The sequence below is a fragment of the Protopterus annectens genome, chromosome 8.part0 (genome assembly GCF_019279795.1).
Source record: "Protopterus annectens isolate FY-2018-M chromosome 8.part0, PAN1.0, whole genome shotgun sequence".
NCBI classification, from domain to species: domain Eukaryota; kingdom Metazoa; phylum Chordata; order Ceratodontiformes; family Protopteridae; genus Protopterus; species Protopterus annectens.
The window spans coordinates 937,685,420-937,700,701 of record NC_056741.1 but is presented as its reverse complement, the minus strand read 5'-3'; the positions used below and the strand labels follow the sequence as shown (position 1 = coordinate 937,700,701).

The following is a 15,282-nucleotide window of genomic DNA, read 5'->3' as shown; positions in this document are numbered from 1 at the left end:
CAAATTGCCCACAAATTACCACATAGGTGGTAATCCATTAAGCACAGAAGAAGTAATTAGGGACCTGGGGACCCAAGTTGATAGCAATCTCTCATTTGACGACCACGTGGCCAAAGTGGTTAGAAAAATATTTTATATAGCCCACCTAATCATGAAGGGATTCACATCTAGATCAGGGGAGGTCATCGTGCCTCTTTACTCATCCGTCATCAGGCCCATAATTGAGTACAATGCCCCTTTTGGGATGTACCTTACCAGACACCTGCAGCAACTGGAAAGACCCCAAATGTACGTCACCAAGAGGATCAAAGGGCTCAAACAGATGCCATATGCTGCCCGGTTAAAGAAACTCCAGCTCTACTCAGTGGCATACCGCCTGTTCAGAGGCGATCTGTGCCTGACGTATAAAGCCATGTCCAACCCTGAATTAATGGACATGCTGCACCTCAGAAAATCCAAATCCCATCGAGCTACGCGCTCGAGAGACTTGAACCTCAGCACTGAAATAAATAGGACATGCTGGAGGGACAGATTCATAACCCAGAGGCTCCCTTCACTCTGGAATAAAATCCCAGTCCAGGTTAGGCAGAGTCCCTCATTGACTCTCTTCAAGAGGAATCTTGATGAGTGGATGGGAGATCGTAGGTTTACCCGGGGTATCACTTCTGTGTCACTGTTAGACAGAGGCACAGTATACTAACCTCGAAAAAGGGCATAGCAAAATAAATTTAAAATGGGTGGCGAAAGCCAAACACATTCTGGCTAGGCTTATAAATGCCCTAGGGCAGATAGCCTAGTATGAACCTATGAACCTATAAGTACATCAGGATGGGGCATCATGTGCTGTTGGGGGGGTTGCTGTGGAGACCTTTTGCCTAGGGCAACAGTTAACCAAAGGCCAACCCTAACCTAGGCCAAACTGAAAAATCAAGCCATGCTTGTGCACCCTGGCATTAATAGATTGTACAACAAAAGAAAGAAAATCCTGTCATGAAGTAAGAGGAAATGTGCACAACATTACAAGAATTCTCTCATTAATCTAAACAAGTGAATCAGGGAACTAGTTAAGACTCCAAAAGCAGACTTTGAGGCAAAAATGGCTTCCAAAGGTAAGAATAACCATAAGGCATTTTCAATTGTGTCCATTATCTTAAGGGCAACACCCATCAATGTAGGAAATTAGTTGTGGATGGCATCACCTATACTCAGCCAGAAAATGCAGCAAATCTGCTGGCTGATAAATTCAGTTCAAACTTCACCTCCACATCACCCCCAGTTCTCCAAAAAATACTCTCCACCACTCCCCCATTAGTTATCACTAAAGAACAGGTTGCCACTGCTTTTTCTAAAGCTACAAATGTGGCTTCACCGGGGAACAATGATATAATCAGGGAGTATCAAGCTTATTGGGATCAGTATTTAGCCATAACCTACACACTGGCTTTGTCCTGCTAGAGTGGAGGGCAGCAACAGTCATCCCTCTGTAGAAAGGTAGACCATCTACTGACCCAGGAATTTACAGACCCATGAGTTTAACTAGTTTTATATGTAAAGCCATAGAAAGAATAATCATGGTCCTGCTAAATACTGATGTAGGAAACCCCCAAACACTGAACCTGACCCAATTTGGCTTTTTCAAGGGCAGGTCATGCCTACTGAATCTGGTAGATTTGTTGAGAAAGACAGTAAGGCCATGGATGAGGGTACAACAGGACATATCACCTACCTGGACCTGGCCAAGGCATATTACACAATTCCCACTTAAGTATTTTAAATAAACTCACAAAACTAGGCATAAATCCCTACAACAGTAGATGGTAGCCAGTTGGCTCATGACAAAACACATGTGGTTAAAATGGGTGAATCCATATCCAGGAAGAGTTCAGTTACTAATGGTGTACCACAGTGCTCAGTGCTGGGAACATTGTTATTTGGAATATACTTCTCTGATGTCAAGGCTAATATAGAAGGCCACTGGATGACAAAGATGGCTGATGACTACAAGCTTGGGGCAGTCATCAATTCCCCCAGTGATTTGGATATCCTTCATGATGGTCTAAATCAGACGAATAACTAGCACCAGAACCATTACCTAAAACTAAATACAAAAAAAACTGCATTATCATACCCTTTGGGAAGCCAAAGACCACTGCAAATTACATTAATAACACACCCCTAAGAGTAGACTCAGAAGTCAGAGATCTAGGTAGGCAGATAAATAGTAGCCTGAAACTTGACCACCATATGCCTACAGTGGTGAGGAAGTCATTCTATGGCCATTCTGTGTGGTATAGCTTGTAAGTAAAGGTATGGCATCCAGATCCAAGGAAGTTATAGTCCTACTATACTCAGCCCTCATTAAACCAATAATCGAGTACAATGCACCATCTGGCTTGTACTTGACTAGACACTTAAAACAGCTGGAGTGAACCAGAGGTTCCTCACAAAGAAAATACAGGATGTTAACAACATGTCCTATGTGTATAGACTAAAAGCCTTAACCATTTACTCTCTCTCTCTCCTTCTGGCTATGAAGGGGTGACCTATGCCTAACCTACAAGGCACTCACAAATCCAGACGTGATGGAACTGTTACACATCTGCAAGACAAACTGCGCAAGGGTCACCTGATCTAGGGATCTAAACCTAGTCAGTGACCCAAACAAAACATGCTAGAGAGACAGATGCATGTCACAGACATTACCCCTTCTTTGGCTTCCTTTTCACTTTAAAGAGAACCCATCCCTAGTTATCTTCAAATGACATTTCTGTAAAGAAATTCACTATCTTTAAAAATCAAGTTATTATTAATCACTCAGTTCAAAAGAGGTTTGTTAAAAGCATTAAAACTGAATTGCCAAACCAGCTCACACCCTAATAACAAAGTATCCATGTTCCCCACCTCAAAAATCACTCTTTTTCTAATACAAAAAAATGTAAATCTTTTGCAATTCAAACACTGCTTATTGTGCTTATAAAGGGTTAATGCACCTCAGATGTTCTGAAACACTGCCCTTTGGTTTTCTGAGTGTCATACAATTATAAAAACTTCCACAGGTTGTACACTGCACATGGTAGATAATATTATAGTATCACAAGTGTACCTGTTCACCCCAACTATGGTGCTCTTAAATGAATGAACTACATATGGACTGTTAGCCATACATCTGCATTGTCTGCACTGAAAACATGAATAGGTTCCTTCCTTGCATTTTACATGTGCTTTTCACTGACTTCTTCTCTTTGCCACATTTCTCCAAAATGTTATTAACATTATTATTATTACTATTATTATTATTATTATTAGTAGTAGTAGTATCACTTTTGTAGACAAATCTGGGAGCTTTACCCACCACTTCACTTAGTATTTCAGTACCCCTAAAAACATTCCAATGTTTTTGATAATTTCTTGAAACTCTTTATTATCAGTAGTAAAACCAACTGTTATTAGTTTGTTAAAGAAGTTTAGTTTAATGGCACCAGCTTGGAGATACTTTGTATTTTTTTATTTTATTTTACTTGATTGTTGGTTCAAGGTGAACAGTGATTCCTACATTACCATTTACTAAAGAATTCAGTAAGGCAAGAAGCATTCCAACAGTTTTAACAAGTATTATGTGAACTAATAAGATGTGTGAAACTGCACTGTCTGTTTTTATTGATTATAATCCACAGCAATATACTAGAAAATAAACAATTTTTTGAGGGACAGATTAAGAACGATGCAAAATCAGAGCCATTCTGCAAAATCAAGTACTGTTGAGAGGCATGGTGGGGGGGGGGGGGGTTGCAGTTCCTTGTACTGTATGATTTTTTTTATTCATTTAATCTCAATGAGATGTGAAGTGTATTCAGTCAAGAGAGTGGCTGTAACTAAAAAGCATGTGTAACCTACTGGTGGACAAAGACTGAATGCACAAGCTTCAATTGCCTGAAGTTAAACTCAGTAATGAGTAGAGTTCCTCTATAGCAAATCACTGTTGTGGGTTTTTCCAGAAAGGAGCTAGTACATATAAGTTGGGGGGGGGGGGGGCTTGTCCCCATGCAAAGCAGGGATTTCTATCCTCAGTGCATTCACTTTTGTCTACTCATAGTGGAAGTGATAACCACATTTGTGTGTGTGCCCACATGAGTGGGTGTGCATGCATGTATGTACACAGATGTTTTTCTTTGTGCATGGGTGTGTGGTGTTCCATTGGTTTGGTCGCTTGGGAATTTATTTCACATCTGTTTACTCAACCACATTTGGTTGACAATATAAGATGGTCAGCATGTTCAAGACTGACAATTCATGGGTAGAGGAATATTCCCTTTCCGTGGTGATTTTACAATCTCAGAGTTAGTCTGTATAGTTAGCATGGGGTAGTATGGATTAGTAGGGAGACTTGTAACCTGCAAAAAATTATGTTTTTTATGTTTTTTGTTGATTGTTTAAAATTTGAATGCGATAAGATTGTTTCTCAGCACATGCATAATAGGATGTCGATGTTTCTATTTACAAGATAATGCGGTTTACTTTTTGGATATCGACAGTCATTTCTGTTGAAAAAATTATGATAAACTGTGTGTGTGTGTGTGTGTGTGTGTGTGTGTGTGTGTGTGTGTGTGTGTGTGTGTGTGTGTGTGTGTGTGTGTGTGTGTGTGTGTGTGTGTGTGTGTGTGTGTGTGCGCGTGTGCATGCGTGTGGTGTGTGTATGTTACTATGTATACACCTATATGTGTGTGGGAGTCTGTATGTGCCTCTGCATGTCTGACTTTCTATGTGAGTGTTTGCTGACAAATACTTATAACGCTTATATTTTGTGTGTTAAATGCTTCCTCTAGCAGCAGTTGCATAAGCTACAGCAACTCTGAAGCATTAGGCGGAGGATCTATTTTGCATCAAAAATATATAGCAACAACAATAAAACAAGCAAACAAAGAAACAAACCACAAAACAAATAAAAACAATTTAATGTGCAATAATAGCTGACATAGTAGGCACTATCAGGGAACTAACACCCTTCTAGGCATGGTAATCCCTCCATCTGTGGCATCAGGTCTCACAACACCCATTGTTTGGCATTTTTTCCCTAACTGTGTGAACATTATAAGCAATGCTCTAAAGAAATATCTAACTCTCAAAAGACGTGTCTAGAGCTGTTAAGTACTTAAAGCCTACTGCCTTTGAAGAAAATCCATTTCCAGTCCCCACACAAAACAAGTTACTCTGATATTTGTGTAGGGAAGAAAAGTACTAATATAGCTGCACAAACTGTATTTTAGAGCTGGTTGTGTTCCTTGATACTCTGAAGGTTTGGCTTGGCCCCAGTTAATTACATCATTCTTAATGACAAAATGACAAGATTATACTGCTGCTACTCTCTGTATAAGGGCAATTAATTTACAATCCCACATGTTCTTGTAAGAGGGGCATATATTGAAATGAATGTAAGAACTGATGGAATCTATTCAAAAGGCTTCCTTAAGAATGGACTGTTAAAGGTAAACACACCATATAGTGTGGATAGGTTGTATACATGGATCTACTAGGACAGTTGCTTCATGAAGAGTTTTAAGGTGGTACACATACCTACTACAGGATATCAGTGGGCCAAATCCTTAATGCAATCTTAGGTAAATGCTTGATTTTTGACAAATCTTCTCAGAAGATAGCTGAAAAACTGTCAGAGAATGGAATGACTGTCCTAACTGGAAATCTTTTTTTTCAGCCATTTACCCCTAACTACAAAATGGAATTTTGAACAAAGCAGTAGTATTTTCATAGGGAACAAATCGGGCTCAAATACTTCAAACAAAAGAATGTTGTTGAGGGAGGCCTTTTAATAGAGTACATGTCTGAGACAGGTAACAGAGTAAAGAAAGTGGCAGTGGATCCATTCCATCTTGGACAGTACCTTTAGACCTGAGTCTGTGTCAGGCTGCACTTCTTCCATCCATCAGTATCCTACCAGCATAATAGGGTAAATAATGGCCTTTTACAGCAGTCAGTGGCGTGGCTGGCCATGAATACATGGAAGAGGGAGCTTACTTGTCAGGATGCAAAGGAGAGTTCAGGAGCTTTGAACCATTATGGAGATATCCTAGATTCATCTAGACCAGGCAGCCCTAACAGACCCAGTGTTAGACTACCTGCATGCTTCTGTACCAATAGAACGTGTCTCATCAGAAAAGGAAAGAACAGGGTTCTACTTCACAATGCTTCTTGGCCTTTGGACACTTCCACTCTACCTGTAAACACAGTGCCATAACAAGGGTGGGGCAAAGAGGTCAGCTGCCTCAGACAAAAGCTATCAGTGGGTGTGATATTAGTGCTGAAGTACTGCAGGTCAGGTAAGAGTGCAGTACTGTTACTCATTTCTCCAGCCACTGTCTCGGGCACAAAATGGCCTCTTTACAGTTCTGTGTCTATCATTAGCACATTTGTGAGACCTTATAAATTTACGATGCAAACTGACAGTCGCCCTTCAAGATTCTAAATGTATTAATGGTCAGTTTGAATATTAAAGATATTTACCTCAATGTTCCTATGTTAAAAGGTCACAGAAATTTGCTAAGGTTCCTGGTGGAATCCCAGCACTTCAGGTTCAGTCCCTGTCTGTTTTTGCTGTACAGTAGTGCCGGGGTGTTTAACAAAGGTTTAGTCCATTTTCTTCAAAAGGGATACAGATCTACTTGAACTTGAAACACTACCTGATTGATTCAGTTCCCATTGCAAGAGGAGATATCAAATGCTATAAATCTATCCATCAATGGCTCTCAAACCTTGATATTTCCATCACTTATCAGAAGTCAGAACTATCCTCTGCCAATGTTAAGACATTTTCAGTGCAGTACAGATACATAAAAAGTAGGCACTTGCTCCTGCCAAAGAAGGTCACCTTCCTTATTTCTGTCTTCCTCACTTTTACATGAAGAAGCAACATGAAAGCCAGGAAAGGGATAAGCTCCCTTCAGTGACTTCAGACTTCCATACTCGTGGGCCACAAGAATCAATATTTAGCAGTACCTTCCACACAGGCTTTATGCTATGTGAATATAGGACTGCAACTGTCAGTCTTTTGCACAAAGGTGTGCCATCTATGGACCTGGGTAACTAGAGACCAGTAAGTCTGAATAGTCTCGTATCCAATGCCATGAAAAAAATTAGAATTATCATGGAAATAATACACTGGATCCAACCAAATTTGGTTTTGTTAAGGACAGGGCATGCCTACTTAATTTTCTGGACTTCTTTGAAAAGGTCACCAAAGCAATGGACAAGGGGATAATGGTACATATTGCCTTCCTTGACCTGGCTAAGGCATTTGACATAATACCCCACTTGGGCATTGTTGACAAGCTCACAAAATTAGTGTAAGTCTTTATTTTACCCACTGGATTGACAGTTGGCTCACAGATAGAATGTATGAAGTTTGGATAGGGGAGTCTACATCCACAAATATGCCAGTTACTAGTGGAGCCCCTCAGAGCTCAGTGCCGGGCCACTTCATTTAGGCATCTACTTCTTTGATGTCTAGGTCAATATCAAGGGCATCTGGCTGTAGAAGATTGCAGATGACTGCAAACTGAGTGCAGTCATAGAATCCCCAAAGATACAAATATCCTCCAAGAAGGTTTGACATAGATAAATAACTGGTGCCATAGCCGCAATCTAAAACTTAGAGATAAGAAATGCATAATAGTATCCTTTGGGAAGGCAGCTACCTTTGGAAACTACCTCACTGATAATACAACTCTAAGAATAGACTTAGTGGTAAGGGATTTGGGAACACATCTTGACAGTAACTTGGCCTTTGACCATCATGTGTCTGTGATTATAAGGAAATCATTCTGTGTTATAAACATGGTATGTGTAGGCCCATGAATGTTATTGTTCCACTATACTCAGTCACTTGGCCCTTATCAGACCATTAATAAGTACAGTGTCCCCTTCAGTATGTACCTGACCAAGCATATGCAACAAGTGGAGCATCCGCAAAGGCTTCTCATACATGGCATAAACAACATGTCTTAATTGGACCATGTCAAAGCCCTGTCCCTAAACTCAGTATCCTACAGGCTGCTGAGAGGTGATCTATGCCTGGCTTACAAAGCATCCTTTGATACCACACTGATGGACCTGCTACACATCCATAAAAGAAACAGAATCAGAATTACCTGATCTGGTGACCTAAACCTCACCTACAACATAAATAGGACATGCTGGGGTCTATGTTTAACCATCAAAAAGAAAATTCAGTGAACCACCTTTCCTTGAACACAAGACAGCGAACATACATGCACATCATCGAATGGTATATACAGGGAATGGAAGTAGTTAGCCATCACCATGAAATTTGCCCTTTTCCCCACTGTAGTGTTATCTTTGAGTTGGTATATATAGTAAGGGGGGTGGGCTTGCAGGCCCCAACTGGTGGGTTTCACATAGTCCGGTGTGTATCTTAGCCAGCATTATATCATCACACACACTGGACTATGTGAAACCCACCCAGGTGGAGGAGCTGTGTCCCCCCATACTTTATACACACACACACACACACACACACACACACACACACACACACACACATATATTTATATATATACCGAGATCGCACTTAAGTGGGGAAAAGGGCAAATTTTCTGGTGTTGGCCAACTAGTTCCATTCCCTGTATAAACCATTCAATGATGCACACATTCACTGAAGTGCATGTTCAATGTTTTTGGTTCCAGGAATGGAGGTTTGAGGAAGTTTCCTTTCAATAATTAACTGTAGACCTGACATGTTAGAGAGAGAGATCTGTGCCTCATAAATTATCCCTTCTCTGGAACAGGCTGCCCAACCATGTCAAGCAGAGTTCTTCACTAACCCAATTCTAGCATAACTTGGAATTGTGGATGGAGAGTCAGAGATTTTCCCCAGTGTGCCACCTTTATTTCTAATAGACAGAGGAAGCCTAAATAATCCTGCTCACACATGACCAAGCTTAAATCTATCTCATAAACAACCCTAAGGTATAAAAACCTGAAAGATACATTTGAAAATCATGGTTGTTAGCTTAGTAATCACCTATGAACCTATGCTAAATCCAAGGTAGGGCATGTAGTGATTTAGTGCTCTTCTCCATTATTATGAATACTATTGCAGAAGTGATTCTTGAGATGAGCATATAACAGCTTTGTAATAGCTTGCCATAGCAGTAGAATACTTGGATCATTCTTCAGCAAAGACTCCATCTACCTTCCCTGGTCAATGTAATTGTTCTTGTAAAAGAGATGTGTGTGTTTGTATGTGTGTGTGGTGTTTTGTCTGCAAGCTACAGCATATTCTTCCTATGATCACTATTTATCTCTGATCTGGGTTCCACTCACAGGCATCTTTCCTGGAAATAATTTATTCATGTCATATTGAAAAGAGCAAATGATGGGACTCAGTGTGGGGAGAAGACCCTGGGAAAAGTAATGGTCTTCAAGCCAGGTGAGATGGGGAAATATCCACCTGCAGCCAAATATCACTTATTATGAATAATACTACAGCAGCAGTTCTTGTATTTGGACGTTTACTGCTATGGGAAGTTATTTTTCTCATTTACTTTTCATTATAATGTTGATGGTACTAATTATTCAGAAATGAGATAACAAGAAAATCATTAGTGCTTTCAGCAGCATCTCTGGTAGTATGAATATATTTACAATGCAAACATCATTCATTAAAACAGCTGCTCCCGCCTCACATTATAAATGGTACTTCTCTTCTGCCAGAGAAGGTTGTAAAAGATATGGGTACTTATGTGGACAACTTTCTCTCATTTGATCATCATGTTTCTACCATAGTCAGAAAATCCTTCTTCTAGCTGACCCAGTTAATTAAATAAGAAGGGGAGGTAATTAATTAAGTGTATACTAACTAATGAATGGGTACTACAGAGATGTAAAGCTTTCAGAAAAAGAAGTTCATTTTAAGAATCTTTGTCATATTCTACACCCTATATTGATCCATTTTTCTCAGAAATTAGTCCAGCAAAATAAAAAGTCCTGAAGACTCAAAATATTGATTAATATAAAATATAAAAAATATTTTTGCAGTGTAGCAAACCCACATGCACCCCTCATAGGGTAGAGATGCAACCCACATCCTGCATCTCCAAATCTATATCAAATCACATTGCTTATGTTCTTTCTAAATAATTTTGTATTATATTAACTAAACAGTTGTCCTTAAAACTAATTCACTACTTCCATTGCAAAAAGCTTGATTACTTTTTTTTTCCAAGTTTTTAGAAATGAATTATACAGTAAATTTATGGTAAGGAAAGGGGCACAGCTTCAAAAGTGTAACATCTATTTTTATCTGTGTTCTTCTTGTAAATGTTTCCGTTGATAGTTGCAACAATATCTAAAAAGGGAAGACATTTGCTACAACTACTGAAGGAAAACCTTAAGCAATGAATATTATATTTATAAATACAGCCAGCTTTCTTCCACTTCCTTTCTAAAAAATCTCACCTGTAAAACATCTGCATGTCATCATGTGATTTTTATTGTGTTCATATCAAAGCTATGACTACTCTGGTATGGTGTAGTTAAGCTCAATGTGAAGGAGATTGAGCACTCATCCACAGGAGTTAAATTGTATGGTAGAGGTGATATTCTAGAAATCTTTAAAGATTACTTGACAGAGCTTTATTGGGGCCAAATGACAAAATGTAAAAATAGCAGCTCATGTTTTGCCAAATGCTCTGAAGTACATGTTTAGCAAAGGATCATGTCATAAATGTCAGCCTCAATGTGTTTTGGTGAAATTCAGAAGGTGGCAAATTCTCTTTAAAATACCAAATGCACAAAGGCTTTTTGGAACATTCATTAATCTGGCCCATTATGGTATAATGCACACAGATGCTTACTAGCGGTGAAATACCACTTTTTCCACAACTATTTTTCCTAATTTTATCACTAGCCTCACTTATCCTCAACAGACCTTACAAAAAGGATTATTATATGCATATTTTTGTTGCAGATGATATGGTTAGTAGCAGAGTTGAATTCTAGGTTTATAACTTTGGTGGATCAGACAAATCCCCTTTGTTCTCTTTACATAGAAGCTGGCAACAAATGGCATTGCATCAACCTTTCAGTCTCATGAAAATAACAAACCATCAGCCTCCTAATTCAATCCAGTTGCAGCTGGCACCTACAGCTCCTAAGCTATAATCAACACCAATATTATGCATTTCTTCCTTCTACCTGTCCTGTCACTGAATTGTGTACCATGCATAACCATGACAACCACCTTTGTGCACCCTTTTCAGTAAGCAGTTTATGCTTTTTCTCTCTCACATCTGTTTTAGTGATCCCCATCCCACTTCCACTCACCCTAGGCTATCACATGCTTGAGTAAACAGTCACCATTTTGCCACATTAGTGAAATACTGCCCTTAAACATGCACACATAGTGTATCAGTGACTAGCTGATTCGTGTCCCCTGACTACCCAACAGAGCCATGCATTTACTGTACCTCCTCCATGTTGTAATAAGGTGATTATAGCTCCTTGCTGCACCGTTTCTATCAATGTGAAGGTTATCATCCTTTGCCTAACCTATCTGCCATCCTACAGAAGTAATTAGGGTTCATTGTCTACCATTTAACCCATCTCAGAAGCCACTAGAGCCCTCTGTCATCAGATGGCTTCCACAGCCTAGCTGCAGGATATTGAATGCATGCTAAAGTAAGCTGCTGCTTGTGAGACTACCATCAGACCTTCATTCTTGTACATAGGGTAGTGGTCAGTCCTTCACACCTCTAAGGCAACATGTCTTTCATGCTGGCAAAAGATGCAACTGCTGACACTCATTCCCCATACCATGCATTGCCCCTAGCCCAAGTATGCCATGGTGGATACCAAAAATCCAGCTGTGCAAATGCAAATGGTGGAAACCTGATGATTCTATTTAATAACTTAACTTCTGGACATTCTATTTTACATCTGGCATAGTGCAGAACACATACCCGTCCAACTACATATGAGTAATTTGGTGATGCCCCCTTCCCTGGTCTATCATCATTGTGGAGAATGTTCCATGTCCCTGGTATTATGCAACTCATAAATGTGGTCTATTATATTTTTGCATCATAATTACCTTAGTGCACATTTGACTCAGTATTTTAGTCTCTGTGTTTAAGCCATTCTTTTCTGTTGTGAGAGCATCAGGTTTTTGCCACTGGATTTAAAAAGTATGAGGCCACAATTATTTTGTTACTTACCACATTTTGACACAAGCAGAGGTAAATTAACTTGAAACACACACAAAAAGTGTTGAGGCTTAAGAAGTTTCTCACATAGTAAAGGTGATATGAATTTTAACAAGAATAATAAACTTTTTAAATGTGTTTTAATATGAACAAAGGATTCACTAATCAATTCAAGTAATAGTTGCAATATATTTCATCTGCTGGCTCTACAGTGAGCCTTGATCCAGTGACCACATTCAGTCAAAATGAATTGAATTAAAAGCTTTTTTTATTAGGTAAGCTTCAAAAACTCCTCATTCAGGCTCCAACGTCCCATGCATCTCAAAAATGGACAGAATTAACTCAGAGGTCTCAAATCTATGGAGACAGTGACAGACATTCTCAATCCAAATCTGATTCATCAATGTCATTCGATCGTGGCTACTGATATGTGAAATTATCATGTCAAGAAATACCAAAAATAAAGATTTGTATAGTCTTTTCATTTCACTGTAATATTTTAACATAAAAATTGTAGCATAGGTAACTGCTAGGGAAATGTGGTTGTAAAATGGACTTATTTGCAGAAAGAGAATGTGGAATTCATTATTTATGACATTACTATTTGTCTCCTGTGTATTTTGCAGGTCCTCCGCAATCCATTTAGAGTGATTTGCACTGAAGTATTTCAATTGCACCTATTGCTGCTATGCCAAGGAAGAGGGTGACTGACTCAAGACTCCTTTTACATAAAAGAAAACTTTCCAGATGTCAATGCTGGAACCCAAATTTCAGCAAAGACAATGATTTCAGAAAGCAGATACAAGGGCTTTTTCAAATTTGCCCGTTGGCTTCCTTTGACAATGTGAATTGCAATACCTTGATGCATGCTAATGTAAGCACTTTCAAGCTATTGGTGGCACGCAAAAAAAAAAAAAATAAAATAAAAAAAAAATTCTTCTCTGTTATTAATGTGGAGGGACTAAGGGGTTTGTGTAATTTATGTTGGTAAATTATTATCAGATACAATATTTTCTGTAAGATCAAAGTATGCAGTGCTCCCATACATTATAATGTACCTAACATAAATAAAACCCTCACTGTATGTGATGTTTCACTTTATTTTCCACATGAAGTGAAACAGGGTTCAGAGTTTTATTGTTTTTACTGTACAAAACAAATAACTTATGTATAATTAAATATAGGTGTTTAAAAACAAGACAATTTAAAGAAGTACATCATTTCAGTTAAACATTTTATTTAGTTTGGTAAAGTCATAAAGAAACACTATGAATTATACTGAGTGAACTATTTTAACTTCTTACTTTTTTAAAAATCATGCAGGATACATGTACTGCTCAGATTATCATCATCATTATCAGTTCCCTTATTCCCATTTTACAAGAGGGTAGAAAAGTCCGTCAACTGTTACCAACTGTCCTGATTTTGATGCACTGCCATGCCCTCCTGTCTCAGGTCTTTCCATGCACAATCCAATCAACTGTTGGTTGGACATCTTTGTCTTCTCTTGCCTCCTTCCTGTCTCTTTTCATATCTGTTTTAGCAAATCACAATCTGCTTCCTTATTGCCAGCATTTTTCCTCAACTTTTTAGCATATCTAGTTACCAGCTAAGTCACTTGTATGATTTTCATGTAATAATATATTTGAACAATATGACATTTTACTGCCTGTTGCTGAGTCATGTTACCAATTTTGTTTCATTCTAGGATGTCAGTTCAATGCAAATAATAACAATGCTCTACTGCCTATTTCTCATTTAAATTGTAGATCAAATAATCAGCATCTATTGTAGTTTTGTTAAAACCTTACCAGATTTTATACAATGTAAAATGTCCTTTTTGCGTCTGAATGCTTAACCAAGTCATATCACTGCTGTAGGCGCATAAAATAACACTGTAAATGTAATGTACAATTACTGCCGAGTATCTTCAGAGCATTTCTCAGCCAAATTGAAGGTAGAGCTAAGTGTCGGTCCAGGCTATGTATCTAAGCATACTTTCTAAGAGAAATATGTCATATAATCTGGAGCTTGTTGTGGTTAGTTGTATTATAACCTGGGAGCACTGTTTTTTCTTTTTTCTTGTAACATTCAGCATATAGCTGAACTACTTTCAGGTGTTTTAAATGTTATATTTGTGTTATGGAATGCTGTTGTGAAATTGCTTAGTTTTACTCTTTCCTGGAAACCTGCATAGTTTACTAATGTTTTGTATGGTTTGTATATATATATATATATATATATATATATATATATATATTATTATTAATCATGGCTGGAAAACATTTAATATTTGCTTTAGAAACTAAAACAATATATCCTTATTCAGATCATTACCTCTCATGATATTTGTTACAACTTTAGTTTGTGATATGCAGAAATGCATATATACACTAATTGGTCACATCACTCAAAGCTTGCTTTTGTAATAATATTTAAAGATGAAGCAAAAAGGTAAGGCTACACAAAATCCTGACTGAGCAGTACCATCACGGATGACATTTGAACTATACATTTCTGAAAATGGTTACTAGACATTATTGTGCTGAAAACAACTTCTGAACAGAGGCTAATAGCTCAGCCAGTGATGACTAGACTGTATCAGATTGTTTATTACTGGACGCAGTTTGAAAAAGTAAGAATAATAAAGGAAGACTTTTGCACATCAAAGAATCATGAAGTCTGAAATTCCTTTCTTGCTTTCTTGCAGTAATTGTATTCTCTCAGTAAATGTAATTCTTTCTGCACTCTGGCCAGACTTTTCATCAAGATAAAATCAGCCATTGACCACAAGGAAGTATGCAGACATAAAATTGTTTGTGTGTGTATGTGTGTGTGTGTTTGTGTGTTTGTGTGTTTGTGTGTGTGTGTGTGTGTGTGTGTGTGTGTGTGTGTGTGTGTGTGTGTGTGTGTGTGTGTGTGTGGAGAACCTACTGAACAGCAAAGAATACAGATGGAAAATGATTAGATATGTGTGTGTTTGTGCATGTGTGTACACTCATATCTATCTGTAATCCATCAAGCTATCTGTCTGTCTAGCTATCTGTAT

At 38.3% G+C, this 15,282-nt stretch overlaps 1 protein-coding gene across 1 annotated transcript in view; it reads left to right on the top strand.

The window, feature by feature from the left end:
- The window catches only part of LOC122809166 (sodium/potassium-transporting ATPase subunit gamma-like), a 525,290-nt gene extending 510,384 nt beyond the window's left edge, over window positions 1-14,906 (top strand). Inside the window, exon 6 of the mRNA XM_044080454.1 lies at window positions 12,860-14,906. Within this exon, the coding sequence (XP_043936389.1) occupies window positions 12,860-12,879 (20 nt within the window). The 3' untranslated portion in view covers window positions 12,880-14,906. The remainder of the gene's footprint in view (window positions 1-12,859) is intronic.
- The last annotated feature ends 376 nt before the right edge of the window (window positions 14,907-15,282 follow it).